The 27,949-nt window shown below is 40.0% G+C and overlaps 1 protein-coding gene across 1 annotated transcript in view; it reads left to right on the top strand.

Annotated features, from left to right (window-relative positions):
* The window catches only part of TEX11 (testis expressed 11), a 338,390-nt gene that overhangs the window by 262,864 nt on the left and 47,577 nt on the right, over positions 1-27,949 (top strand). The window contains exons 24-25 of the mRNA XM_065900178.1: positions 216-332; positions 7,656-7,728. Coding sequence (XP_065756250.1) covers positions 216-332; positions 7,656-7,728 — 190 coding nt within the window. The remainder of the gene's footprint in view (positions 1-215; positions 333-7,655; positions 7,729-27,949) is intronic.

The following is a 27,949-nucleotide window of genomic DNA, read 5'->3' as shown; positions in this document are numbered from 1 at the left end:
TTAATCTCTAGAAAGGTGTTAAAGAAACAATAGAAAGTAATAGAAAATTAAAACCATAAATCAGTGTTATAGTCTATATCATTTTTAAGGTGAGATGTGCTTTTCCAGCTGAATTTTGTCATTCAGACAGGATTTTGCTGATTTTCATTCTGATTGTTTGTGTTCACCTGGCAGAATTCTCACTATTCATTGATGTTCTGGTTATTTCTTATCAGCTGTCCCAGTTTTGTCCTTCTGATCAAGCAGTTCTGATTGCACAGAAAACATGTTTAATTGTGGCATCTGCAATTGATCTAGAGAAAGGGAGAAAAGCTTCAACAATTTCCGAACAGGTAATGTGCAACCTTCAGGAAAAACACAAGCATTCAGTGTGCTGTTTGGTATGTTTGCTTTCCCTGATGTAATTGTTTTTGATTCTCTTTAAAGAATCCGTTCCTCCATTCTAGCAACATGTTGATTTCAAAGGTTTGTAATGGCTACTTCCTTCCTAAGGAAAGGTCACATTTGGCTTGGCCTCTTCTTTTAAAATGCCCCTTGCCATGGATCATTATTTCTGAATCTGTTTTGAAATAGTCTATCTTAATCATCTCCCTGTGATCACATGTGGTCCATAGGAGTGTCTTCTCTATTTCTGTTTCCCTTCACACATCCTCTAAGGAGGCACTCATTTACTTCAACAGCTTTGATAGCCATCTGAAATTATTTAGTTGGCTTGTTTTTCTTCACTCAATTGCATTTGCTTTCTTTGGCCCACATTCTTAAATATTTTATCATTAACTCAGTTTTAACAAGAAGAAGACAGAATTCCTACTTTTACCTGAATTCCACTCTCAGCTTAAACCTTACCCCTTTTAGGAGATACCAACATGAACATCTTGCTCTCCCATCTACCAGAGTATTCTTTGGTTTGTCTTTAGTTCTTTACCTTCCTTCTTTCAAGCTAAGAAAGTTGTCACCAAGTTGGACCACTAGCATTTTTGTATGGTTTTAAGTTCTAGGTCTCTCTGCTTTTTTCTCTTCCCTAGACAAAGAAAACGTCACAATCTTCCATACCTACCAGCTTCTTTTCTTTCCAGTTGGTATAAAATCCTTCTTGGTGCTTATTCTCTTCCTTCTGTTAATCTGTTCTTTTATATGATTCTTCACATCTGGAACAAACTCTTAGCAGATCTCTGCCAACATATTTTGTTTTCTTTCTCTTCCCTTGTTGAGTTCAACTTGAAAAACATATGAGTACCAAGCACTCTGCTAGGTACTAGGGATAAAGGAGATAAAGTTGTTGTCCTGAGGAGTAAAGGGGCTTCTTTTTAGAAACCTTTCCATCGTAAAAGAAGATGAAAAAAAGAATCTGCGAGCCTCAGAGCAAAACCAAAACAAACATTTTGCTTCTTAACAAGTAAGGGTGTTGTCGAACTCAAGTTCATATGCCCCACACACAGTGAGGCCCAACAAACTGAAATGTCAGAGTTTGGAGCAGAGAAAGGCTTATTGCAAGGGCCATGCAAGGAGAACGGGTGGCTCATGCTCAAAAGACCCGAACTCCCCAATGGATTTCAGGGAAGAAGTTTTTATATGCAAAATTTGGGGGGAAGGTGATGCAGAGTGTGTAACCCTCCTCTGATTGGTTGGTGGTGAGGTAACAGGATGGTGTTCCAGGAATCTCAGTCATCAGCCTTCTGGTTCCAACCAGTCTGGGGTCCACATGCTTGTGCTCAGCCTAAAGTTATCATCCTCCACCTGGGTGGGGGCCTTAGTTCCTGTAGAAGAACTCAAGAGATATATATCAAACTGTTATCCACATCCCCCAAGGAGGAACCAGGACCACCATCTTGCAGTATTGTATTCTTTCTGCATTCCCTCACTCTTCTAATTAGTAACTGTTTGAATCTGCCCTTTGGAACTCGGGGAAGGTCTAGGAGGCTGAAAGCCTTTATTCTACAAACAAGAAATGGGGGAACGGAAAGGTTTTTATTCCCCAGGAGGGCCCCACAGGGTCGTGCTCTGTTTCAATGGTATTCTCACAATAAGGTCTTTTGCTTTACTAAGACAACAATAACATCTTGTTTTCACATAGCAGTTATAACTTTTTAAAAGCTTTCCCTCTTAAGTTGGTAGTCCTGAGTCTGTTAAATTTGTATCTCAGTGAATAGAGATCAAATTGACGTGAGGGAAATTTCACAAACTCTTAAGTATGATCCTTAATTATTTTGTTTGTTTCTAACACTGTTCTTTTTTTCCTGTGTTCTTTCTCTTGCACACACTTATGTTTCCTAAGAACTCTCTAACCTAGTAACCTTTCTATAATCTTCTTTGCTTTTGAAAGGATATCTGTTTATATAATTGAAGATGTAGTTCTGCCTTTCCCCATGTTAGTCTGGCCCCTGTGAGTTAGACCATGGTGCTCTTTCTCTAATGAAGATTTGTTGGATTCTATTATTTACATCTGTTCCTTGTTCTCTAAATCCTCATCAACTGAAGTATTTCCAAATAAGTATATTATGAAGCAATATAGATAGACTGCATAATCCTATCAACATTGCATCTAGTCTCCTGAGTCTGAGCTGGGGAAAGTGAGGGATGCTTTAAAATATATATAGTAATTGTAAGCCATCAAGGAACCACATCTTTATCCTAGAACAGGACAATTTGTTACTGAAGGGGAAGCTAGGGGAGAGATCTGGTCTTCTGTTAACTACTTATCCTTCATTTCTACTTCTTTGATCTAAGGAAAGAACCAACAGGTTAGGCAAGGTATTGTGTGATCAAAAGATTTGAAAGGTGTGCTTGGGCCAAAGATGAGTAGAGCATGGGGATGCCTGATTTAAAAGTTAGTTACAATATAGCTTTGCTAAATTGACAAGAAAAGGGGTTTCCTGCTGAGGGCAGTTTCCTACAAAGAGCTGCTTACAAAGGTAAGCCCAAAACCTAATGGGGAAAACAACATTAAACCCCAAGGCTTAAAAACAATCCTCCTTGTCTTGGTGCCCCACATTTTGAACTCACTGGGGCTACAGTTGGGCCCCCAAGCCTCTAGACCCCACCTGCATGGCTCTGCCAGGTGCAGTACATGCTGCAGCTCTCACAAGTTAGGGTTCAGGCTGGAATTCCACAAGGTGGCTCTACTGGTCTGGGGTAGGAGGCTCTGTGGGGCATTGCCCTAGTGAGGGCTTTCTGCAGTGGTTCTCCCCTACAGAGGTTCTTTGCCTGGGCCCTGACGGTCTCTGGGGCATCTTTTGAAATTTAGGAGAGGGCAGCAGTGCCCCCCAGCTCTTGGACTCTGAATACCGGGAGAAAACACCAAGCTGATGCCTTCCAGAGGTTTGCAACCTGTGCCTTCTGGAGGGACAACCACAGCAGCCTGTACTGCACTTGGGGTGTCTGAGGAGCATGGTGTGGGAACTTGAGGAGCACAGCCCAGGAGATGAGATGGCTCTGGGCTGCAGTGGGCCCCTCCTTTGAAATCCTTCCGCCCCGCAGGCCCTTGCACTCTGGGCCCCTGATGGGAGGGCCAGCCCCAAAGATCTCTGATCTGTTGAGGTTATTCTTCCTTTGCCTTGGACAATAGGTCCTGGCTTCTGTTTAGATGGCTGACCAATCTGCCCATTGTCTTGATGAATAGCTCCTAGCTTCTGTTGAGATGGTTCATCCACAGCAATCTCTTATCAATTCAGCCACACCCTTGGTGTTTTCTCCCTTTGATGCTTTCTTATTTCTTTCAATATTAATGGGCTGAGAATTTCCCACATTTTAAAATTCTGCTTAATTTTTTTTTTTTTGAGGTACGCGGGCCTCTCACTGTTGTGGCCTCTCTTGTTGCGGAGCACAGGCTCCGGACACGCAGGCTCAGCGGCCATGGCTCACGGGCCCAGCCGCTCCACGGCATGTGGGATCTTCACAGACCGGGGCACGAACCCATGTCCCCTGCATCAGCAGGCGGACTCTCAACCACTGCGCCACCAGGGAAGCCCCTCTGATTAATTTTTGATTAACAATTCCACCTTTAAATCATTTCTCTCTTCTCACATTTTACTATAAGCATTCAAGGGAAACCAAGCCACTCTTCAACACTTTGCTTAGAAATTTCTTCAGCCAAATATCAATTTCATCGCTCACAAGTACTACCTTCTATAAAACACTGGGAACACAAACACAGTTCAGCCAAGCTCTTTGCCACTTTATAGCAAGGATGGCCTTTCCTCCTTTCCTCTAGTTTCCAACGTTCCTCATTTCCATCTGAGACCTCATCAGAATGACATTTACTATCCATATTTCTACCAACATTCGGTTCACAACCACTTAGATATTCTCTTAGAAGACTGAGGCTTTCTCTACAGCTCTCCTCTTCTCTTTCTTGGTCCTCAAGAGAATTTCCCTTAACAGTCCATTCATGGCAAAGTAGACTTTCTAGCATGCACCTCCAAACTCTTCCAGTCTCTGCCCATTACCCAGTTCCAAAGCTGCTTCCATATTTTTAGGTATTTGTTACAGCGGCACCCCACCAATCAGTACCAATTTTCTGTCTCAGTCCATTCAAGCTGCTATAACAAAACACAATAGACTGGGTAGCTTATAAACAACAGAAATTTAGTTCTCACAGTTCTGGATGCTGGAAGTCCCAAGATCAAGGTGCCAGCAGGGTTGTGTTCTCTGATGAGGTCTCTCTTCCTCCTTTATAGCTGACACCTTTTCGCTGTGTCCTCCCATGATGGAAAGCGCCAAGGATCTCTTTGGAACCTTCTTATAAAAAGCACAAATCTCATGTATGAGGGCTGCATCCTTATGACTTTAGCATCTCTCAAAGGCCCCACCTGCTAATACCTTCACCTTTGGGGTATGATTTTAACATATGAACTTGGGGGCATACATTCAGACCATAGCATCATAGCTTGAGCAGCATCCCATAAGTATTGGTTTGTTTGTTTTTCTCTTTTCATTCATCGCAAAATATTTTCTAATTTTCATTATGATTTCTTCTTTGACCCATTGTTTATTTAGGAATCTATTGTTTAATATCCACATGTTTGTTTCCCAAATTTATTATTATCTTACTGATTTCTAATCTTGTTCCACTGTGGACAGAGTACATACTTTGTGTGACTTCAAGTTATTTTATTATTTTTTTTGTGTGTGGTACGCGGGTCTCTCACTGTTGTGGCCTCTCCTGTTGTGGAGCACAGGCTCTGGACGCGCAGGCTCAGCGGCCATGACTCACGGGCCTAGCCACTCCGCGGCATGTGGGATCTTCCCGGACCGGGGCACGAACCCATGTCCCCTGCATCGGCAGGCGGACTCTCAACCACTGCGCCACCAGGGAAGCCCGACTTCAAGTTATTTTAAATTTATTTGAAGTCTGTGTTGTGGCCTAACAAATGGTCTGTCCTGGATAAAGTGCCGTGTGTGCTTGAGAAAGAATGTATTTTCTTCTTGGGTTGGTGAAATGGTATTTAAGAACCTATATATAGTTTTATACAGTTGTTTTTTTAAAATGAGAAGAAAGAAGAAATATATATTTATACTTTCTTTTACAGTTACATAATTACTTTTATCAGTACACTTTGTTTTTTCCTTTGGATTTAGATTACTGTCTGGTGTTACTTGCTTTCAGCCTGAAGAATCTCTCTTAGCATTTTTATAAAATGGTTCTGCTAGCAAAAAGATTCTCTCAGCTTTTTTTAATCTGAGAATTTATTTTGCTTTCAGCTCTGAAAGATAGTTTTGCTGGATATTAGATTCTTGGATGACTGATATTTTATTCATTACATTGAATATGTTATCCCACTGCCTTTTTAATCAAGATTCTGCATTTCCTGACATTGTCATCATACCTTCCTTCTTTAAGTGTGGTTTCCTTTAGTTGTTTGAACATATTTAGAATAGCTACTTTGAAATCTACGTCTGCTAAATTCCAACATTGGACCTTTCCAAAGTCAGTTCCTGTTGCCTACTTTATTCCTGTGTATTCCTGTGTATGGGTCATACTTCTTGTTTCTTTGCATATCTTATAATTTTTGGTTGAAAGCTGGACATTTTGCATAATATATTGGAACATCTTTGGATACTGATTCCCCCCCCCATCTGGGACTTGCTGTTAATATTTGCTTGTTTATTTGTTTAGTGATTTGGCTGGGCTAGTTCAGTGCAGTCTATTTCCCACAGCTGTATAGTAGTATACAGCTTCTCATATTACTTGTCAGAGATTACAGTCTTTGCCTTTGCAGTCACCCTGACCCCTCCCCTGAAAAGGGATGAAAGAAGTTTTAGCAGGGTTATTTTTGACTATCTCTTTCTGTGATCTCCCTGTTAAGCTTCTGAATGGGCTTCTTTTATTGGTATCACACACAGATGTAAATCTTGACTAATTACTAGGTGACTGCTGTGTGTGTGTGTGTGTGTGTGTGTGTGTGTGTGTGTGCGTGTGTGTGCATGCGCACACACGTGCATGTGAGTGTTTGGAAATGCTCTTTGGCATAAATTGCTCCACAGTCTGATCCAATTAAAGTAATGCCCCTTTGAAGGGATAGGGAATCTTCTTAGCTTTCTCTTCCCCTTGTTTTCTCTGTAAACTTCTAGCTGGTCTACTGTTTGGCTTGTCGATATCATTAGTTACCAACCTCCTGTTAATTGCCCACACCAAAATCTCCACTTTTTTAATAGTGCCCTTAGACTCGAACTTCCTCAAATTCTATGTCAATAAAAGTCAGTCTCCTTAGGGTGACTACAGAGCTCACTCTTTTAATGGCCTTCCTCTCCTCCTGAGCAGAAACTCTATACCACTGCTTTGAAACTAGAGGCAGGGACAGTGACCCATTTGTATCAGAGTGACAATACAGCTGTATGAGTCAGGGCTAGGCAAAAGTCGTAGTCCCTAGCATTCTTGGCTTGCCTCTTCCAGCATGGAAACTCTGTCTTATAAGCAAGCTGAGGTGAGGGCAATTGAGACCCAGTATTCTCAATTTGCAATGTCTGGTATGGGGACTGGGTAGAAAAAGAGAGCTCAAGTCTTCTCAGTTGTGCCTGTTTATAATAGAACTCATGCAATACAGATCTTGGGGAGGGGGATGAGAAGTACTGGCAGCATGCCCATTCTGGTCATCCCTAGCCTGGAAACTAAGGATAGAGTGAGCCCCATCGTCTTGGCCACACCCACCTAAAGTGCACTTACATCACACTGAGCTTGGGGGAGAGTGAGCAGATCATGGCTCAACTGCTACAGGTATTCACTGTTCTTACTGAGACTTAGTAGATTTCCTGGAATAGATGTTTCCCCATTTGCTATATGCCCGCAGGGCAATTTCCTGAGACTTTATATGATTGTGTTTTAAAATTCTCACCAGTTATGGTAGTTTTGCTGGGGAGAGGATCCATGGCTCTCCTCATACCACCATTCTGGAAGTGCTTCTCTTCTATCCTAGATTATTAAAGAAATTGATAATGTTCAAGATTCTCTATATAATCCTCATTTTCCTGGAACATTAAGGAAAAGTAAAAAAAAATATAGAGAGGCTAATATTTATATATAAATTCCAAATATTCACTTTATACTTTCATTTTTCTATAGTTTTATTTTTAACTGTTTTTAGTGAAAATGATATTTTTATTTGCTTAAAGTTTGGTTTGGTTGAGACTAATTTTCTCATGGCTTTCTTACCAAATAGACCATGTTACTGAATCGTGCACTTGATCAGATCCATAAATGCAGAGACATCTGGAATCTCCTGAAAGAAACAGGTACAGTGGGACCGGGAGTTTGGAAACACAGTTATAAAAGGGGTTTCAAATCTTACTAACCTAGTCTTTATCACCAGAAATTTGTCCCAATGCAATACTTGATAACCAGTCAAATGATTCTTTAAAAGCTAGCTTTTCCCCGTGGTATGTCTGTATTTTGACTCTTTGGCATACTACTTAGAGTAAGAACATTTTTTACCTTGATTTTTATTGAAGTGTAGTATTGAGTATAAAAATAGGACCATAATTGTTCAACATGACTTTATTGCTCTTAGGTCACTAGATTTGATGTCTAATTTAATCAAGTTTTAACTTTGACTAAATGTAGGGTACAGAGTTTTCCAAACCAAAATTACAATATCGGATACTGCTAACATTTTGTTATGAAATAATCACAATAATAGTAAACCTTTTGAACTTACATAGTAGTTTGTTACTGTTCCCTGATTAAGGATGGTATTATTAGATAGACTTTATTATGTCCATCTGTTTCTGTTTTAGTTAGAATTTTTTAAAAACTCAATAGATGTGGAATTGAATTACATGTCTTTTAAGCTTCTATAGAGATAATCACATGGTTTTTCTCTTTTGAAGTATTAATATATTGAATTATAATAATATATTTCCTAAAATTGAGTCATTGTTGCATTTCTAGAATAACCCCTATTAGGTCATGGTGTATTATTATTTTTTAAAAGGCTGATGAATTTGGCTTCCTAATATTTAGAAATTATTGGTCTGTCATTTTGTGTGTGTTCATGCATGATATCTTTGATGGATTTTGATATCAAACTATAGGAATTATAAAGAAGAACATAAACACATGAAATTTAGTTCACCTCTCTCAATCTATGGCAGGAATTTAAAAGAATACAAACAATAAAAAGAAAGGACAGAGAATACCTAAATAACATTCTTAGTATGGAAGATTTAATACAAATGTACTCTATAACCTGAAAACATACTTTATAGCCTGAGAATAGAAAACTCATTTTCTTTTCATGTGCCCTTTGAACATTTACAAAATTGATCACAAGAAAAACCTGAATAAAAAAAAAGTGAATAAATTCTAAGACAGAAATAAAACAGACATTATCTGATCACAATGCAGTAAAACTAGAAAATAATAACGGAATCAGGAAATAAAACCCTTGACCAGTTGGACATTTTAAACAACAGTAATACTGGAAAATCGAGAAAATCATGATAACAAGAATACCTCATAACAGAATCTGAATTACTAAAGCAGTGCTCAGCATGAAATTCATACCGTCAGTGCCTTTTTTTTTTTTTTTTTTTTTTTTTTTTTATGCGTTACGCGGGCCTCTCACTGTTGTGGCCTCTCCCGTTGCGGAGGACAGGCTCCGGACGCGCAGGCTCAGCGGCCATGGCTCACGGGCCCAGCCGCTCCGCGGCATGTGGGATCTTCCCAGACCGGGGCACGAACCCGTGTCCCCTGCATCGGCAGGCAGACTCTCAACCACTGCGCCACCAGGGAAGCCCCGGTCAGTGCCTTTTATTTAAAAAGTATATCAGGGCTTCCCTGGTGGCGCAGTGGTTGAGAGTCCGCCTGCCGAGGCAGGGGACACGGGTTCGTGCCCCGGTCTGGGAAGATCCCACATGCCGCGGAGCGGCTGGGCCCGTGAGCCATGGCCGCTGAGCCTGTGCGTCCGGAGCCTGTGCTCCACAATGGAAGAGGCCACAACAGTGAGATGCCATCGTACCGCAAAAAAAAAAAAAAGAGTAAAAGTATATCAGAATACTAGCTGTCTAATGAAAAATCAATTTCTTCTTTCTAGGAAGACAGCTAGACTCTTATCTATCTATCTATCTATATGTATCTATATATCTGTCTGTCATCTGTCTATCTGTGTCATTAGAGACTTGCAAACTTAAACAACAATGAAATGCCACTACACACCTGTTAGAATGGAAAAGTTTAAAACACTGAAAACACCAAATGCTGGTAAGTATGTGCAGCAACAGGTATGCTCATTCATTGCTGACAGGAATGCAAAATGGTTTAGCCACATTGAAAGACAGCTTGGCAGTTTCTTAAAAAACTAAGCGTTCTCTTGCTATACAATCCAGCAGCTGTGCTCCCTGGTATTTACCCAAATAAATTGAAAACGTATGTCCATGAAAAGACCTGTACATGGATGTTTATAGCAGCTTTATTCACAATTGCTAAAATTTGGAAGCAACCAAGATGTCCTTCAGTAGGTGAATGGATAAACTGTGGAATGTCCAAACAATGAAATATTATTCAGGATTACGAAGAAATGAACTATTAAGCCATGAAAAGACATGAAGGAAACTTAAATGCATATTACTAAGTGAAGGAAGCCAATCTGAAAACGCCACATACTATATGATTCCAACTATATGACATTCCAGAAAAGACAAAACTATGGAGACAATAAAAGGATCATTGGTTGCCAGGGGTGAGTTGTGGAAGGAGGGTTGAATAGATAGAAAACAGAAAATTTTTAGGGCAGTGAAACTATTATGTATGATACTACAATGGTAGATACATCTTATTATACATTTGACAAAATCCATAGAATGTACAACACCAAGAGTGAATCCTAATGTAACCTATGAAATTGCGGTAAAAATGATACGTCACTGTAGATGCATTGATTGTAACAAATGTACCACTATGCTACAGGATGTCAATAGTGGGGGAGGTTGTATACAGTGGGGGATAGGGTATATATGGGAGCACTCAGTACGTTCCACTCAATTTTGCTATGAACCTAAAACTGCTTTAAAGAATGGCTATCATTGGTGCTCCTTCCTGCACCAGGATAAAAGCGTGCCCCTGTGCCGATGCTCTTCCACCTGGCACTTGGAAATGAAACGCATGTGGATCAAACCTAAATTCCACTGCAGCCAACCCACAGACCAACCTGGGAGAAATTAATCTTTGCTGTTGGGTGACTTACAAGGTGATAAAGAACTTAAAGCTGCAAAAGCCATGTGGAGGACAGGCTCTTGGTGCTCCAGCCAGGCGTCAGGGCTGTGCCACTGAGGTGGGAGAGCCAACTTCAGGTCACTGGTCCACAAGAGACCTCCCAGCTCAACATAACATCAAACGGCGAAAATCTCCCAGAGATCTCCATCTCAGCTCCAAGACCCAGCTCCACTCAACGACCAGCAAACTACAGTGCTGGACACCCTATGCCAAACAACTACCAAGACAGGAACACAACCCCATCCATTAGCAGAGAGGCTGCCTAAAATCATAATAAGTCCACAGACACCACAAAACACACCACCAGACGTGGACTTGCCCACCAGAAAGACAAGATCCAGCGTCATCCACCAGAACACAGGCACTAGTCCCCTCCACCAGGAAGCCTACACAACCCACTGAACCAACCTTAGCCACTGCGGACAGACACCAAAACAATGGGAATTATGAACCTGCAGGCTGAAAGAAGGAGACCCCAAACACAGTAAGTTAAGCAAAATGAGGAGACACAGAAACACACAGCAGATGAAGGAGCAAGGCAAAAACCCACCAGACCTAATAAATGAAGATGAAATAGGCAGCCTACCTGAAAAAGAATTCAGAATAATGCCAGTAAAGATCCAAAATCTTGGAAATAGAATGGAGAAGATACAAGAAACATTTAACAAGGACCTAGAAGAACTAAAGAGCAAACAAACAGTGATGAACAACACAATAAATGAAATTTTAAATTCTCTAGAAGGGATCAATAGCAGAATAACTAAGGCAGGAGAACGGATAAGTGACCTGAAAGATAAAACAGTGGAAAAAACTACTGCAGAGCAGAATAAAGAAAAAAAGAATGAAAAGAACTGAGGACAGTCTCAGAGACCTCTGGGACAACATTAAATGCACCAACATTCGAATGATAGGGGTCCCAGAAGAAGAAGAGAAAAAGGGACTGAGAAAATATTTGAAGAGATAATAGTTGAAAACATCCCTAATATGAGAAAGGAAATAGTTAATCAAGTCCAGGAAGCACAGAGAGTACCATACAGGATAAATCCAAGGAGAAACACGCCAAGACACATATTAATCAAGCTATCAAAAATTAAATACAAAGAACAAATATTAAAAGCAGCAAGGGAAAAACAACACATAATACATAAGGGAATCCCCATAAGGTTAACAGCTGAACTTTCAGCAGAAACTCTGCAAGCCAGAAGGGAGTGGCAGGACATATTTAAAGTGATGAGAGGGAAAAACCTACACCAAGATTACTCTACCCAGCAAGGATCTCATTCAGCTTTGACGGAGAAATTAGAACCTTTACAGACAAGCAAAAGCTAAGAGAATTCAGCACCACCAAACCAGCTATAAAACAAATGATAAAGGAACTTCTCTAGGCAGGAAACACAAAAGAAGGAAAAGACCTACAATAACAAACCCAAAACAACTAAGAAGATGGTAATAGGAGCATACATATCGATAATTACCTTACATGTAAATGGATTAAATGCTCCAACCAAAAGACATAGACTGTCTGAATGGATGCAAAAACAAGATCCATATATGCTGTCTACAAGAGACCCACTTCACACCTAGGGATGCATACAGACTGAAAGTGAAGGGATGGAAAAAGATATTCCATACAAATGGAAATCAGAATAATGCTGGAGTAGCTATTCTCATATCAGATGAAATAGACTTTAAAACAAAGACTATTACAAGAGACAAAGAAGGGCACTACATAATGATCAACCGATCAATTTAAGAAGAAGATATAACAATTGTAAATATTTATGCACCCAAAATAGGAGCACCTCAATACATAAGGCAAGCACTAACAGCCATAAAAGGGGAAATCGACAGTAACACCATCACAGTAGGGGACTTTAACACCCCACTTTCACCAATGGATAGATCATCCAAAACGAAAATAAGGAAACACAAGCTTTAAATGATACATTAAACAAGATGGCCTTAATTGATATTTATAGGACATTCCATCCAAAAACAACAGAATACACATTCTTCTCAAGTGCTCATGGAACATTCTCCAGGATAGATCATATCTTGGGTCACAAATCAAGCCTTGGTAAGTTTAAGAAAATTGAAATCGTATCAAGTATCTTTTCTGACCACAATGCTATGAGACTAGATATCAATTACAGGAAAAAATCTGTAAGAAATACAAACACATGGAGGCTAAACAATACACTACTTAATAACGAACAGATCACTGAAGAAATCAAAGAGGAAATCAAAAAATACCTAGAAACAAATAACAATGAAAACATGATGACCCAAAACCTATGGGATGCAGCAAAAACAGTTCTAAGAGGGAAGTTTATAGCAATACAATCCTCAAGAAAGAAAAAACATCTGAAATAAACAACCAAACCTTACACCTAAAGCAATTACAGAAAGAACAAAAAACCCCCAGAGTTAGCAGAAGGAAATAATTCATAAAGATCAGATCAGAAATAAATGGAAAAGAAATGAAGGATATGATAGCAAAGATCAATAAAACTGAAAGGTGGTTCTTTGAGAAGATAAACAAAATTGATAAACCATTAGCCAGACTTATCAAGAAAAAAAGGGAGAAGACTCAAATCAATAGAATTAGAAATGAAAAAGAAGTAACAACTGACCCTGCAGAAATACAAAGGATCATGAGAGATTACTACAAGCAGCTATATGCCAATAAAATGGACAACCTGGAAGAAATGGACAAATTCTTAGAAATGCACAACCTTCCGTGACTGAACCAGGAAGAAATAGAAAATATGAACAGACCAATCACAAGCACTGAAATTGAAGCTGTGATTCAAAATCTTCCAACAGGGGGCTTCCCTGGTGGCGCAGTGCTTGAGAATCTGCCTGCCAATGCAGAGGACATGGGTTCGAGCCCTGGTCTGGGATGATCCCACATGCTGCGGAGCAACTGGGCTGGTGAGCCACAACTACTGAGGCTGCGTGTCTGGAGCCTGTGCTCCACAACAAGAGAGGCCGCGATAGTGAGAGGTCCACACACCTCGATGTAGATTGGCCCCCGCTCGCCGCAACTAGAGAAAGCCCTTGCACAGAAACGAAGACCCAACACGGCCAAAAATAAATAATTTAAAAAAAAATCTTCCAACAAACAAAAGCCCAGGACCAGATGGCTTCACAGGCGAATTCTATCAAACATTTAGAGAAGAGCTAGCACCTATCCTTCTCAAACTCTTCCAAAATATGGCAGAGGGAGGAACACTCCCAAACTCCTTCTGTGGGGCCACCATCAGTCTGATACCAAAACCAGACAAAGATGTCACAAAGAAAGAAAACTACAGGCCAATATCACTGATGAACATAGATTCAAAAATCCTCAACAAAATACTCGCAAGCAGAATCCAACAACACATTAAAAGGATCATACACTATGATCAAGTGGGGTTTATCCCAGGAATGCAAGGCTTCTTCAGTATATGCAAATCAATCAACGTGATACAGCATATTAACAAATTGAAGGTCAAAAACCATATGATCATCTCAAAAGATGCAGAGAAAGCTTTTGACAAAATTCACCACCTATTATAAAATCCCTCCAAAATATAGGCATAGAGGGAACTTTCTTCAACATAATAAACGGCCATATATGACAGACCCACAGCCAACATCATCCTAAATGGTGAAAAACTGAAACCATTTCCACTAAGATCAGGAACAAGACAAGGTTGCCCACTCTCACCACTGTTATTCAACATAGTTTTGGAAGTTAGAGAAGAAAAAGAAATAAAAGGAGTCCAAGTTGGAAAAGAAAAAGTAAAGCTGTCACTGTTTGTAGATGACATGATACTATACATAGAGAATCCTAAAGATGCTACCAGAAAACTATTAGAGCTAATCAGTGAATTTGGCAAAGTAGCAGGATACAAAATTAATGCACGGAAATCTCTTGCATTCCTATACACTAATGATGAAAAATCTGAATGAGGAATTAAGGAAACCCTCCCATTTACCACTGCAACAAAAAGAATAAAATATCTAGGAATAAACCTACCTAAGGAGACAAAAGACCTGTATGCAGAAAATTATAAGACACTGATGAAAGAAATTAAAGATGATACAAATAGATGGAGAGATATACCATGTTCTTGGGTAGGAAGAATCAACATTGTGAAAATGACTCTACTACGCAAAGGAATCTACAGATTCAATGCAATCCCTATCAAACTACCACTGGCATTTTTCACAGATCTAGAACAAAAAATTTCACAATTTGTATGGAAACACAAAAGACCCCGAATAGCCAAAGGAATCTTGAGAAAGAATAACGGAGCTGGGGGTATCAGGCTCCCTGACTTCAGACTATACTACAAAGCTCCAGTAATCAAGACAGTATGGTACTGGCAGAGAAACAGAAAGATAGATCAATGGAACAGGATAGAAAGCCCAGAGATAAACCCACGCACGTATGCTCACCTTATCTTTGATAAAGGAGTCAAGAATATGCAGTGGGGAAAAGACAGCCTCTTCAATAAGTGGTGCTGGGTAAACTGGGCAGCTACATGTAAAAGAATGAAATTAGAACATTCGCTAACATCATACACAAAAATAAACTCAAAATGGATTAAAGACCTAAATGTAAACCAGACACCATCAAACTCTTAGAGGAGAACATAGGCAGAACACTCTGACATAAATCACAGCAAGATCCTTTGACCCATCTCCTAGAGAAATGGAAATAAATCCAAAAATAAAGGGGACCTAATGAAACTTAAAATCTTTTGCACAGCAAAGGAAACCATAAACAAGATGAAAAGACAACCCTCAGAATGGGCGAATATATTTGCAAATGAAGCAACTGACAAAGGAATAATCTCAAAACTTTACAAGCAGCTGAGCTGCAGCTCAATATTTAAAAAAAAGCAACCCAATCCAAAACTTGGCAGAAGACCTAAATAGACATTTCTCTAAAGAAGATGTACAGTTTGCCAACAGACACACGAAAGAATGCTCAACATCATTAATCATCAGAGAAATGCAAATCAAAACTACAATGAGATATCATGTCATACTGGTCAGAATGGCCATCATCAAAAAATCTACAAGCATTAAATGCTGGAGAGGGTGTGGAGCAAAGGGAACCCTCTTGCACTGTTGGTGGGAATGTAAATTGATACATCCACTATGGAAAACAGTATGGACATTGGTTAAAAAACTACAAATAGAACTACCATATGACCCAGCAATCCCAGTACTGGGCATATACACTGAGAAAACCATAATTCAAAGAGAATCATGTACCAAAACGTTCATTGCAACCCTGTTTACAAAAGCCAGGACATGGAAGCAACCTAATTGTCCTTCGACAGATGAATGGATAAAGGAGATGTGTCACATATATATAATGGAATATTACTCGGCCATAAAAAGGAATGAAACTGAGTTATTTGTAGTGAGGTGGATGGGGCCTAGAGACTGTCATACAGAGTGAAGTAAGTCAGAAGCAGAAAAACAAATACCGTATGCTAACACGTATATATGGAATCTAAAAATAAATGATCATGAAGAACCTAGGGGCAAGACAGGAATAAAGATGCAGACGTACTAGAGAATGGACTTGAGGATACAGGGAGGGGGAACGGTAAGCTGGGACAAAGTGAGAGAGTGGCACGGACATATATACCCTACCAAACGTAAAATCGATAGCTAGTGGGAATCAGCCGTATAGCACAGGGAGATCAGTTCAGTGGTTTGTGACCACCTAGAGGGGTGGGTTAGGGAAGGTGCGCGGGAGGGAGACGCAAGAGGGCAGAGGTGTGGGAACATATGTATATGTGTAACTGATTCACTTTGTTATAAAGCAGAAACTAACACACCATTGTAAAGCAATTATACTCCAATAAAGATGTTAAACAAAAAAAAACCCAGAATGGCTGTCATCAGAAAGGCAAGGGAGAGGGCTTCCCTGGTGGCGTAGTGATTGAGAATCCGCCTGCCAATGCAGGGGACACGGGTTTGAGCCCTAGTCCAGGAAGATCCTTCATGCCACAGAGCAACTAAGCCTGCATTCCACAACTACTGAAGCCCGCGTGCCTGGAGCCTGTCTTCCGCAACAGGAGAAGCCACCACAATGAGAAGACCGTGCACCACAGCAAAGAGTAGCCCCCGCTCTCCGCAAGTAGAGAAAAGCCCACATGCAGCAACGATGACCCAGTGCAGCCAAAAATAAATTAATTTTTTTTTAAATTTAAAATGGCAAGGCAGGATGTGGAGAAAAGGGAATCCTTGTGCACTGTTGATGGGACTGTAAATTCTTACAGCTACTATGGAAAACAATGTGGAGGTTTCTCAAAAAATTAAAAATAGAACCACCATATGATCCAGAAATCCCACTACTGAGTATATATCCGAAGGAAATGAAATCACTATTGCAAAGAGATATCTGCAGCACCATGTTCACTGCAGCATTATTCACAATAGCCAAGACATGGAAATAGTCTAAGTATCCATTGAAGGATGAATGGATAAAGAAAATGTGACATACATACACATATATATGTATGTCTGTATTTACCATTAGGTACAGCTCCAAGGATGATGGGTTGTAAATGTTATTAAAAACGGATTTTATTTCAGTGTAAAAAAAATAAAATAAATCTATTAATTAAAAAATAAATGTGGTAGCAGAAAAGACTATAATAAAAAATTTCTGAGTGTTGGTGAGTCTTAGTTTTTCTGGAATATAGTATGCTTTTTCAATTTGTAAATTCCAGTGTTCCTCTTTTTCTAGAAATTTTTCTAGGACGGTTTTTAAACATTTGGTTTTATTTTTTCCCATTTTCTTCTTCAGGAACTCTAGGTATGTTTTGGATCTCCTTTGCTTGTTTCCAAATCTACCACCATCTCTCTTTTTAGAGTTTTAATTTCCATTCTCATTTTTTGAACACGTTAAAGATTTAACTCGTTAATTAATAAAGGAGCCAGTAAGATGTTACAGCTGTTTCAAAAGATGAGTAAAACACACACACACACACACACACACACACACACACACACACACACACAGAGGCAATTAGGAGATGGATTTACAAGTATATTCAAAACTGAATTGCCCATAGGTGTGTGTGAATGTGCATGGGTATGTTATCATTTGCTAGGATACAAAGGCCAAGAAACTCTCTCCACCAGATTTACCTGTAGTACTTATAAATTTGAGGAAAATCATCTTTTTTCAAGGTCCTTCAAATTTACTAAGGTTCCTGGCCTTATGGAAAGTGAACTTTTTATCACATTTAGACTGGGAACCCTCCCTATAAGTCAGGTACCAGGACAGTTCCCTGAGAGGACCTTGTAGGCATTTACTCCATACAGCTGAGGTAAGATCAAACTTATTCCTTAAAAGTATCTTATCATAGCTTATTAAGTGGCTGTCTTTCTTAAATATGGATAGTTCATGCAAGGCCTTTGTTGCACAATGAGTCCATATATATCCTGGTTGCACAATGAGTCCATTTATATCCTGGTTTAAAAAGTGGAAGATTTTTATAGAACCAATGGAAATAACTATATTGCCATGAACAATAAGGAGACTTAGGAACAGTTTCTGAATTCATAAGGGAGGGGGAGGATGGGGAGGAGGTAAGTGAGAATCATATCATTTTAAAATATTTTAATTTAGTTTACAGAAGCAGCATCTACTAAATTGTTTTTTTTAACATCTTTATTGGCGTATAATTGCTTTACAATGGTGTGTTAGTTTCTGCTTTATAACAAAGTGAATCAGTTATGCATATACATATGTTCCCATATCTCTTCCCTCTTGCGTCTCCCTCCCTCCCACCCTCCCTATCCCACCCATCCAGGTGGTCACAAAGCACCGAGCTGATCTCCCTGTGCTGTGTGGCTGCTTCCCACTAGCTATCTACCTTACGTTTGGTAGTGTATATGTGTCCATGCCTCTCTCTCGCTTTGTCACAGCTCACCCTTCCCCCTCCCCATATCCTCAAGTCCGTTCTCCAGTAGGTCTGTGTCTTTATTCCTGTCTTACCCCTAGGTTCTTCATGACATTTTTTTTTCTTAAATTCCATATATATGTGTTAGAATACGGTATTTGTCTTTCTCTTTCTGACTTACTTCACTCTGTATGACAGACTCTAGGTCTATCCACCTCATTACAAATAGCTCAATTTCGTTTCTTTTTAGGGCTGAGTAATATTCCATTGTATGTATGTGCCACTTCTTCTTTATCCATTCATCTGTCGATGGACACTTAGGGTGCTTCCATGTCCTGGCTATTGTAAATAGAGCTGCAGTGAACATTTTGGTACATGACTCTTTTTGAATTATGGTTTTCTCAGGGTATATGCCCAGTAGTGGGATTGCTGGGTCATATGGTAGTTCTATTTGTAGTTTTTTAACCAATGTCCATACTGTTCTCCATAGTGGCTGTATCAATTTACATTCCCACCAACAGTGCAGGAGGGTTCCCTTTTCTCCACACCGTCTCCAGCATTTATTGTTTGTAGATTTTTTGATGATGGCCATTCTGACCAGTGTGACATGATATCTCATTGTAGTTTTGATTTGCATTTCTCTAATGATTAATGATTCTGAGCATTCTTTCATGTGTCTGTTGGCAATCTGTATATCTTCTGTGGAGAAATGTCTGTTTAGGTCTTCTGCCCATTTTTGGGTTGGGTTGTTTGGTTTTTTTGATACTGAGCTCCATGAGCTGCCTGTAAATTTTGGAGATTAATCCTCTGTCAGTTGCTTCATTTGCAAATATGTTCTCCCATTCTGAGGGTTGTCTTTTCGTCTTATTTATGGTTTCCTTTACTGTGCAAAAGCTTTTAAGTTTCATTAGGTCCCATTTGTTTATTTTCGTTTTATTTCCATTTCTCTAGGAGGTGGGTCAAAAAGGATCTTGCTGTGATTTATGTAATAGAGTGTTCTGCCTATGTTTTCCTCTAAGAGTTTGATAGTTTCTGGCCTTACATTTAAGTCTTTAATCCATTTTGAGCTTATTTTTGTGTATGGTGTTAGGGAGTGATCTAATCTCAAACATTTACATGTACCTGTCCAGTTTCCCTAGCACCACTTACTGAAGAGGCTGTCCTTTCTCCACTGTACATTCCTGCCTCCTTTATCAAAGATAAGGTGACCATATGTGCATGGGTTTATCTCTGGGCTTTCTATCCTGTTCCATTGATCTATCTTTCTGTTTTTGTGCCAGTACTATACTGTCTTGGTTACTGTAGCTTTGTAGTATAGTCTGAAGTCAGGGAGCTTGATTCCTCCAGCTCCGTTTTTCGTTCTCCAGATTGCTTTGGCTATTCGGGGTCTTTTGTGTTTCCATACAAATTGTGAGATTTTTTGTTCTAGTTCTGTGAAAAATGCCAGTGGTAGTTTGCTAGGGATTGCATGGAATCTGTAGATTGCTTTGGGTAGTAGAGTCATTTTCACGATGTTGATTCTTCCCATCCAAAACACGGTATATTTCTCCATGTATTTGTATCATCTTTAATTTCTTTCATCAGTGTCCTATACTTTTCTGCATACAGGTCTTTTGTCTCCTTAGGTAGGTTTATTCCGAGATATTTTATTCTCTTCGTTGCAATGAGAAATGGGAGTGTTTTCTTAATTTCACTTTCAGATTTTTCATCATTAGTGTATAGGAATGCAAGAGATTTCTCTGCATTACTTTTGTACCCTGCTACTTTACCAGATTCATTGATTAGTTCTAGTAGTCTTCTGGTAGCATCTTTAGGATTCTCTGTGTATTTCATCTACATCTACAAACAGTTGTCATCTACAAACAATGACAGCTTTACTTCTTTTTTTCCCATTTGGATTCCTTTTATTTCTTTTTCTTCTCTGATTGCTGTGGCTAAAACTTCCAAATCTATGTTGAATAATAGTGGTGCGAGTGGGCAACCTTGTTGTTCGTGATCTTAGTGAAAATGGTTTCAGTTTTTCACCATTGAGGACGATGTTGGCTGTGGGTTTGTCATGTATGGCCTTTGTTATGTGGAGGAAAGTTCCCTCTATGCCTACTTTCTGGGGTTTTTTTTTTTTTATCATAAATAGGTGTTGAATTTTGTCAAAAGCTTTCTCTGCACCTATTGTGATGATCATATGGTTTTTGTCCTTCAGTTTGTTAATATGGTGTATCACATTGATTGATTTGCGAATATTGAAGAATCCCTGCGTTCCTGGTGTGATTACCACTCGATCATGGTGTATGATCCTTTTTATGTGCTGGCTGTTGGATTCTGTTTGCTAGTATTTTGTTGTGGGTTTTTGCATCTGTGTTTATCAGTGATATTGGCCTGTAGTTTTCTTTCTTTGTGACATCTTTGGTTTTGGTATCAGGGTGATGGTGGCCTTGTAGAATGAGTTTGGGAGTGTTCCTACCTCTGCTATATTTTGGAAGAGTTTGAGAAGGATAGAGGTTAGCTCTTCTCTAAATGTTTGATACAATTTGCCTGTGAAGCCATCTGGTCCTGGGCTTTTGTTTGTTGGAATATTTTTTTTTTTTTTTTTTTTTTTTTTTTTTTTTTTTTTGCGGTACGTGGGCCTCTCACTGTTGTGGCCTCTCCCGTTGCGGAGCACAGGCTCCGGACGTGCAGGCCCAGCGGCCATGGCTCACGGGCCCAGCTGCTCCACGGCATGTGGTATCTTCCCGGACCAGGGCACGAACCCATGTCCCCTGCATCGGCAGGCGGACTCTCAACCACTGCGCCACCAGGGAAGCCCTGGAATATTTTTAATCACAGTTTCAATTTCAGTGCTTGTGATTGGTCTGTTCATATTTTCTGTTTCTTCCTGGTTCTGTCTCGGAAGGTGGTGCATTTCTAAGAATTTGCCCATTTTTTCCAGGTTGTCCATTTTATTGGCATAGAGTTGCTTGTAGTAATCTCTCGTGACCCTTCGTATTTCTGCAGTGTCATTTGTTGCTTCTCCTTTTTCATTTCAAATTCTGTTGATTTCAGTCTTCTCGATTTTTTTCTTGATGAGTCTGGCTAATGGTTTATCAATTTTGTTTATCATGTCAAAGAACCACCTTTTAGTTTTATTGATCTTTGCTATTGTTTCCTTCATTTCTTTTTCATTTATTTCTGATCTCATTTTTATGATTTATTTCCTTCTGCTAACTTCGGGGATTTTTGTTCTTCTTTCTGTAACTGCTTTAGGTGTAAGGTTAGGTTGTTTATTTCAGATGTTTCTTGTTTCTTAAGGTAGGATTGTATTGCTATAAACTTCCCTCTTAGTACTGCTTTTGCTGCATCCCATAGGTTTTGGGTCGTCGTGTTTTCATTGTCATGTGTTTCTAGGTATTTCTTGATTTCCTCTTTGATTTCTTCAGTGATCTCTTGGTTATTAAGTAGTGTATTGTTTAGCCTCCATGTGTTAGTATTTTTTACAGATTTTTTTCCTGTAATTGATATCTAGTCTCATAGTGTTGTGGTCAGAAAAGATACATGATACGATTTCAGTTTTCTTAAATTTACCAACGCTTGATTTATGACCCAAGATATGATCTGTCCTGGAGAATGTTCCGTGAGCCCTTGAGAAGAATGTGTATTCTGTTGTTTTTGGATGGAATGTCCTATAAATATCGATTAAGTCCATCTTGTTTAATGTATCATTTAAAGCTTGTGTTTCCTTATGTGTTTTCATTTTGGATGATCTGTGCATTGGTGAAAGTGGGGTGTTAAAGTCCCCTACTATGGTTTTGTTACTGTTGATTTCCCCTTTTATGGCTGTTAGTATTTGCCTTATTTATTGAGTTGCTCCTATGTTGGGTACATAAATATTTATAATTGTTATATCTTCTTCTTGGATTGATCCCTTGATCATTATGTAGTGTCCTTCTTTGTCTCTTGTAATAATCTTTCTTTTAAAGTCTATTTTGTCTGATATGAGAATTGCTACTCCAGCTTTCTTTTGATTTCCATTTGCATGGAATATCTTTTTCCATCCCCTCACTTTCTGTCTGTATGTGTCCCTAGGTCTGAAGTGGGTCTCTTGTAGACAGCATATATACGGGTCTTGTTTTTGTATCCATTCAGCCAGTCTGTGTCTTTTCCTTGGAGCATTTAATCCGTTTACATGTAAGGTAATTATCGATATGTATGTTCCTATTACCATTTTCCTAATTGTTTTGGGTTTGTTATTGTAGGTCTTTTCCTTCTCTTGTGTTTCCTGCCTAGAGAAGTTCCTTTAGCATTTGTTGTAAAGCTGGTTTGGTGGTGCTGAATTCTCTTAGCTTTTGCTTGTCTGTAAAGGTTCTAATTTCTCCGTCAAATCTGAATGAGATCCTTGCTGGGTAGAGTAATCTTGGTTATAGGTTTTTGCCCTTCATCACTTTAAATATATCCTGCCACTCCCGTCTGTCTTGCAGAGTTTCTGCTGAAAGATCAGCTGTTAACCTTACGGGGATTCCCTTACGTGTTATGTGTTGTTTTCCCCTTGCTAATTTTAATATTTGTTCTTTTTATTTAATTTTTGATAGCTCGATTAATATGTGTCTTGGTGTGTTTCTCCTTGGAATTATCCTGTATGGGACTCTCTCTGCTTTCTGGACTTGATTAACTATTTCCTTTCCCATATTAGGGAAGTTGTCAACTATTATCTCTTCAAATATTTTCTCAGTCCCTTTCTTTTTCTCTTCTGGGACCCCTGTAATTCGAATGTTGGTGCATTTAATGTTGTCCCAGAGGTCTCTGAGACTGTCCTCAATTTTTTAAATTCTTTTTTCTTAATTCTGTTCTGCAGTAGTTTTTTCCACTATTTTATCTTCCAGGTCAGTTTTCCATTCTTTTGCTTCAGTTATTCTGCTACTGCTCCCTTCTAGAGCAGTTTTAATTTCATTTATTATTTTGTTCGTCACTGTTTGTTTGTTCTTTAGTTCTTCTATGTCCTTGTTAAAGGTTTTTTGTATTTTCTCCATTCTATTTCCATGATTTTGGATCATCTTTACTATCATTATTCTGAATTCTTTTTCAGTTAGACTGCCTATTTCCTCTTCTGTTTTCAGGTCTGGTGAGTTTTTGCATTGCTCCTTCATCTGCTGTGTGGTTCTTTGTCTTCTCATTTTGCTTAACTTAACAGTGATTGGGGTCTCCTTTTCACAGGCTACAGGTTTGTAGTTCCTGTTGTTTTTGGTGTCCATCCCCAGTGCCTAAGGTTGGTTCAGTGCGTTGTGTAGGCTTCCTGGTGGAGGGGACTAGTTCCTGTGTTCTGGTGGATGACACTGGATCTTGTCCTTCTGATGGGCAGGTCCATGTCTGCTGGTGTGTTTTGGAGTGTCTGTGGCCTTATTATGGTTTTAGGCATCCTCTTTGCTAATGGATGGGGTTGTGTTCATGTCTTGCTAGTTGTTTGGCATAGGGCTTGCTGGTCGTTGTGTGGAGCTGGGTCTTGGCGCTGAGATGGAGATCTCTGGGATATTTTTGCCGTTTGATGTTACATGGAGCTAGGAGGTCTCTTGTGGAGCAGTGTACTGAACTTGGCTCTCCCACCTCAGAGGCACAGCCCTGATGCCTGGCTGGAGCACCAAGAGCCTGTCATCCACATGGCTCAGAATAAAAGGGAAAAAAGGGGAAGAAAGAAAGAAGGAGGTAAAATTTAAAAAGGAAAATAAAGTTATTAAAATAAAGAATAATTATTAAAACAATTATTTTAAAAAATTAATAAATTTTTTTAAAAAGAAGAAATAAAGAAGAGAGCAACCAAACCAAAAAGCAAATCCACCAATGATAAGAGTGCTAAAAACTATAATAAAGGGGCTTCCCTGGTGGCGCAGTGGTTGAGCATTCTCCTGCCGATGCAGGGGACACGGGTTCGTGTCCCGGTCCAGGAAGATCCCACATGCCGTGGAGCGGCTAGGCACGTGAGCCGTGGCTGCTGAGCCTGTGTGTCCAGAGCTTGTGCTCCACAACGGGAGAGGCCACAACAGTGAGAGGCCCTCGTACCGCAGAAATATAATAATAACATAAAAAAGTTTAAAAACCTATAATAAAAATAAAATACAGACAGAACCCTAGGACAGATGGTAAAAGCAAAGCTATACTGACAAAACACACACAGAAGCATACATATACGCACTCACAAAAAGAGAAAAAGGGAATAATATATGTATATCATTGCTCCCAGAGTCCACCTCCTCAATTTGGGATGATTCGTTGTCTATTCAGGTATTCCACAGATGCAGGGTACATCAGTTTGATTGCGGAGATTTAATCCGCTGCTCCTGAGGCTGCTGGGAGAAATTTCCCTTTGTCTTCTTTGTTCACACAACTCCTGGGGTTCATCTTTGGACTTGGACCCGCCTCTTCGTGTAGGCCTCCTGAGGGCGTCTGTTCTTTTTTCAGACAGGACAGGGTTAAAGCAGCAGCTTATTCTGGGGCTCTGGCTTACTCAGGCTTGGGGGAGGGAGGGGTACGGAGTTTGGGGCAAGCCTGCGGCGGCAGAGGCCTGTGTGATGTTGAACCAGCCTGAGGCACCGTGTGTTCTCCTGGGTACTTTGTCCCTGGATCACGGGACCCTGGCAGTGGCGGGCTGCACAGGCTCCTGGGAGGGTAGGTGTGGATAGTGACCTGTGCTTACACACAGGCTTCTTGGTGGCGGCAGCAGCAGCCTCAGCATCTCATGCCCGTATCTGGGGTCCGTGCTGATAGCCGCGGCTGGTGCCCGTCTCTGGAGCTCCTTTAAGCGGCACTCTTAATCCCCTCTCCTTGCGCACCAGGAAACAAAGAGGCAAGGAAAAGTCTCTTGCCTCTACGGCAGCTCCAGACTTTTTCCCGGACTCCCTCCCGGATAGCCGTGGCGCACTAGCCCCCTTCAGGCTGTGTTCCCGCAGCCAACTTCAGTCTTTTCCCTGGGATCCAACCAAAGCCGGAGCCTCAGCTCCCAGCCCCCACCGGTTCTGGCGGGTGAGCAGACAAGTCTCTCGGGCTGGTGAGTGCTGGTCAGCACTGATCCTCTGTGCGGGAATCCCTCCACTTTGCCCTCCGCACCCCTGTTGCTGTGCTCTCTTCCGTGCCTCCAAAGTTCGCCCCCACCCCCGTGTCCACTCCCCTGTCTCTACCCGCACAGGGGCTTCCTAGTGTGTGGAACCTTTTCCTCCGTCACAGCTCCCTCCTACTGGTGCAGGTCCCATCCGTATCCTTTTGTCTCTGTTTTTTCTTTTTTGTTTTGCCCTACCCAAGTACTTGGGGGGGTTTCTTGCCTTTTGTAGGTCTGAGGTCTTCTGCCAGCATTCAGTAGGTGTTCTGTAGGAGTTGTTCCACATGTAGATGTATTTCTGATGTATTTGTGGGGAGTAAGGTGATCTCCACGTCTTACTCTTCCACCATCTTTAAGCTCCCCTCTCCGTGACTCTGTTTAATTGTTTGAGGACCTGCCAGACCATTTTCCTAAGTGGCTGCACCATTTTATATTGTCACCAGTAGTGTATAAGGCTTCTGATTTCACCACCAGCTTGCCAACACTTGTATTATCTGACTTTTTGATTCTAGCCATCCTCCTGAGTGTAGAGTGATATCCCATTGTGGTTTTGATTTCCTGATGACTGATTTTCTTTTTTTTTAATTAATTTTTTTATTATTTATTTTTGGCCGTGTTGGGTCTTCGTTGCTGCACGTGGGCTTTCTGTACTTGTGGCACACGAGGGCTACTGTTCGTTGCGGTGTGCGGGCTTCTCATTGTGGTGGCTTCTCTTGTTGCAGAGCACGGGCTCTAGACACTAGGGCTTCAGTAGTTATGGCTCGGGAGCTCTAGAGCACAGGCTCAGTAGTTGTGGCGCACGGGCTGAGTTGCTCTGTGGCATGTGGGATCTTCCCGGAGCAGGGCTCAAACCCCTGTTCCCTGCATTGGCAGGTGCATTCTTAACCACTGCACCAGCAAGGAAGTCCCAATGACTGATTTTCTTGACAACTAATGGTATTGAGCATTTTTTCATAATGCCTATTGGCGATTTGTACGTATTTTTTGGAGGAATGTCTGTTTAGGTCGTTTGCCCAATTGTTAATTGTTTTTTAAATTATTAAGTCATAAGAGTCCTTTATATATTCTAGATGCAGGTCCGTGATCAGATATATGACTTGGAAATATTTTCTCCCATTCTTTGGGTTTTTTCCTTTTCTCAGTTGCATCCTTTGAAGCACTTTTTTTTTTAACTTTTATGAGGTACAATTTATCTATTTTTCTTTTCTTGTTCCTGCTTCTGGTATCATATCTAATAACTGCCAATCCAAAGTCATAAAGGTTTACTCCTATGTTTTCTTCTAAAGAGTTTTATAGTTTTAGTTCTTACATGTAGGTCTTTGATCCATTTTGAGTTAACTTTTGTATGTGGTATGAAGTAGGGTCCAGTTTCATTATTTTCCATGTGGCTATACAGATCCATTTTTTGGAAAAAGCTATTCTTGGGAATTCCGTGGTGGTCCATTGGTTGGAACTCTGTGCTTTCACTTCTGAGGTTGCGGGTTTAATCCCTGGTCAGGGAACTAAGATCCTGAAAGCCATGCAGTACAGCCAAAAAGAAAAGAAAATAAGTTATTGTTTCCCCATTGGATGGTCTTTGTCTCCTTGTGGAAAATTGTTGACCATAGACACATGGTTTTATTTCAGGAAATGTTAGTCTCCAAATGTGTTCTTTTTCTTCTTCTTTTTTTTGTGTGTGTGTGTGTGTGCACTCTTCTTTTTCAAGATTGTTTTGGCTATTCTGGATCCCTTGAATTTCCACATGAATTTTAGGATCAGCCTGTTAGTTTCTGAAAAAAGAAAAAAGCCAGCTGGGATTCTGGTAGGGATTCTGTTGAATATATAGATCATTTTGAGGGGTATTGCTATTTTAACAATGTCAAGCGTTCTAATCCATGAACATGGAATATTTTTCCATTTATTTACATCTTCCTTAATTTCTTTCAATGATGTTTTAAAGTTTTCAGTGTACAAGTCCTGCACTTCTTTAATTTAATCCTAAATAGTTTATTTTTGATGGTATTATAAATGGAATTGTTTTCTTAATCTTATTCTCATTTTGTTCATGGCTATTATATAGAAATAGAATTGATTTTTGTACATTAATATTATTAAACTTCTTTATTAGTTCTAATGGTATTTTACTGGAATCCCTAGGAATTTTATTTACAAGATCACATTGTGTATTAATAGTTTCACTACTTCTTTTCCAGTCTTGATGTTTATTATTTGTTTTTCTTGCCTAATTTCTTTAGGTAGAACTTACAGTACAGTGTTGAATAGCAA

Source organism: Phocoena phocoena, chromosome X, assembly GCF_963924675.1.
Source record: "Phocoena phocoena chromosome X, mPhoPho1.1, whole genome shotgun sequence".
Classification (NCBI taxonomy): domain Eukaryota; kingdom Metazoa; phylum Chordata; class Mammalia; order Artiodactyla; family Phocoenidae; genus Phocoena; species Phocoena phocoena.
The sequence above is the reverse complement of the archived record's forward strand: the minus strand, read 5'-3'. Positions and strand labels throughout refer to the sequence as shown.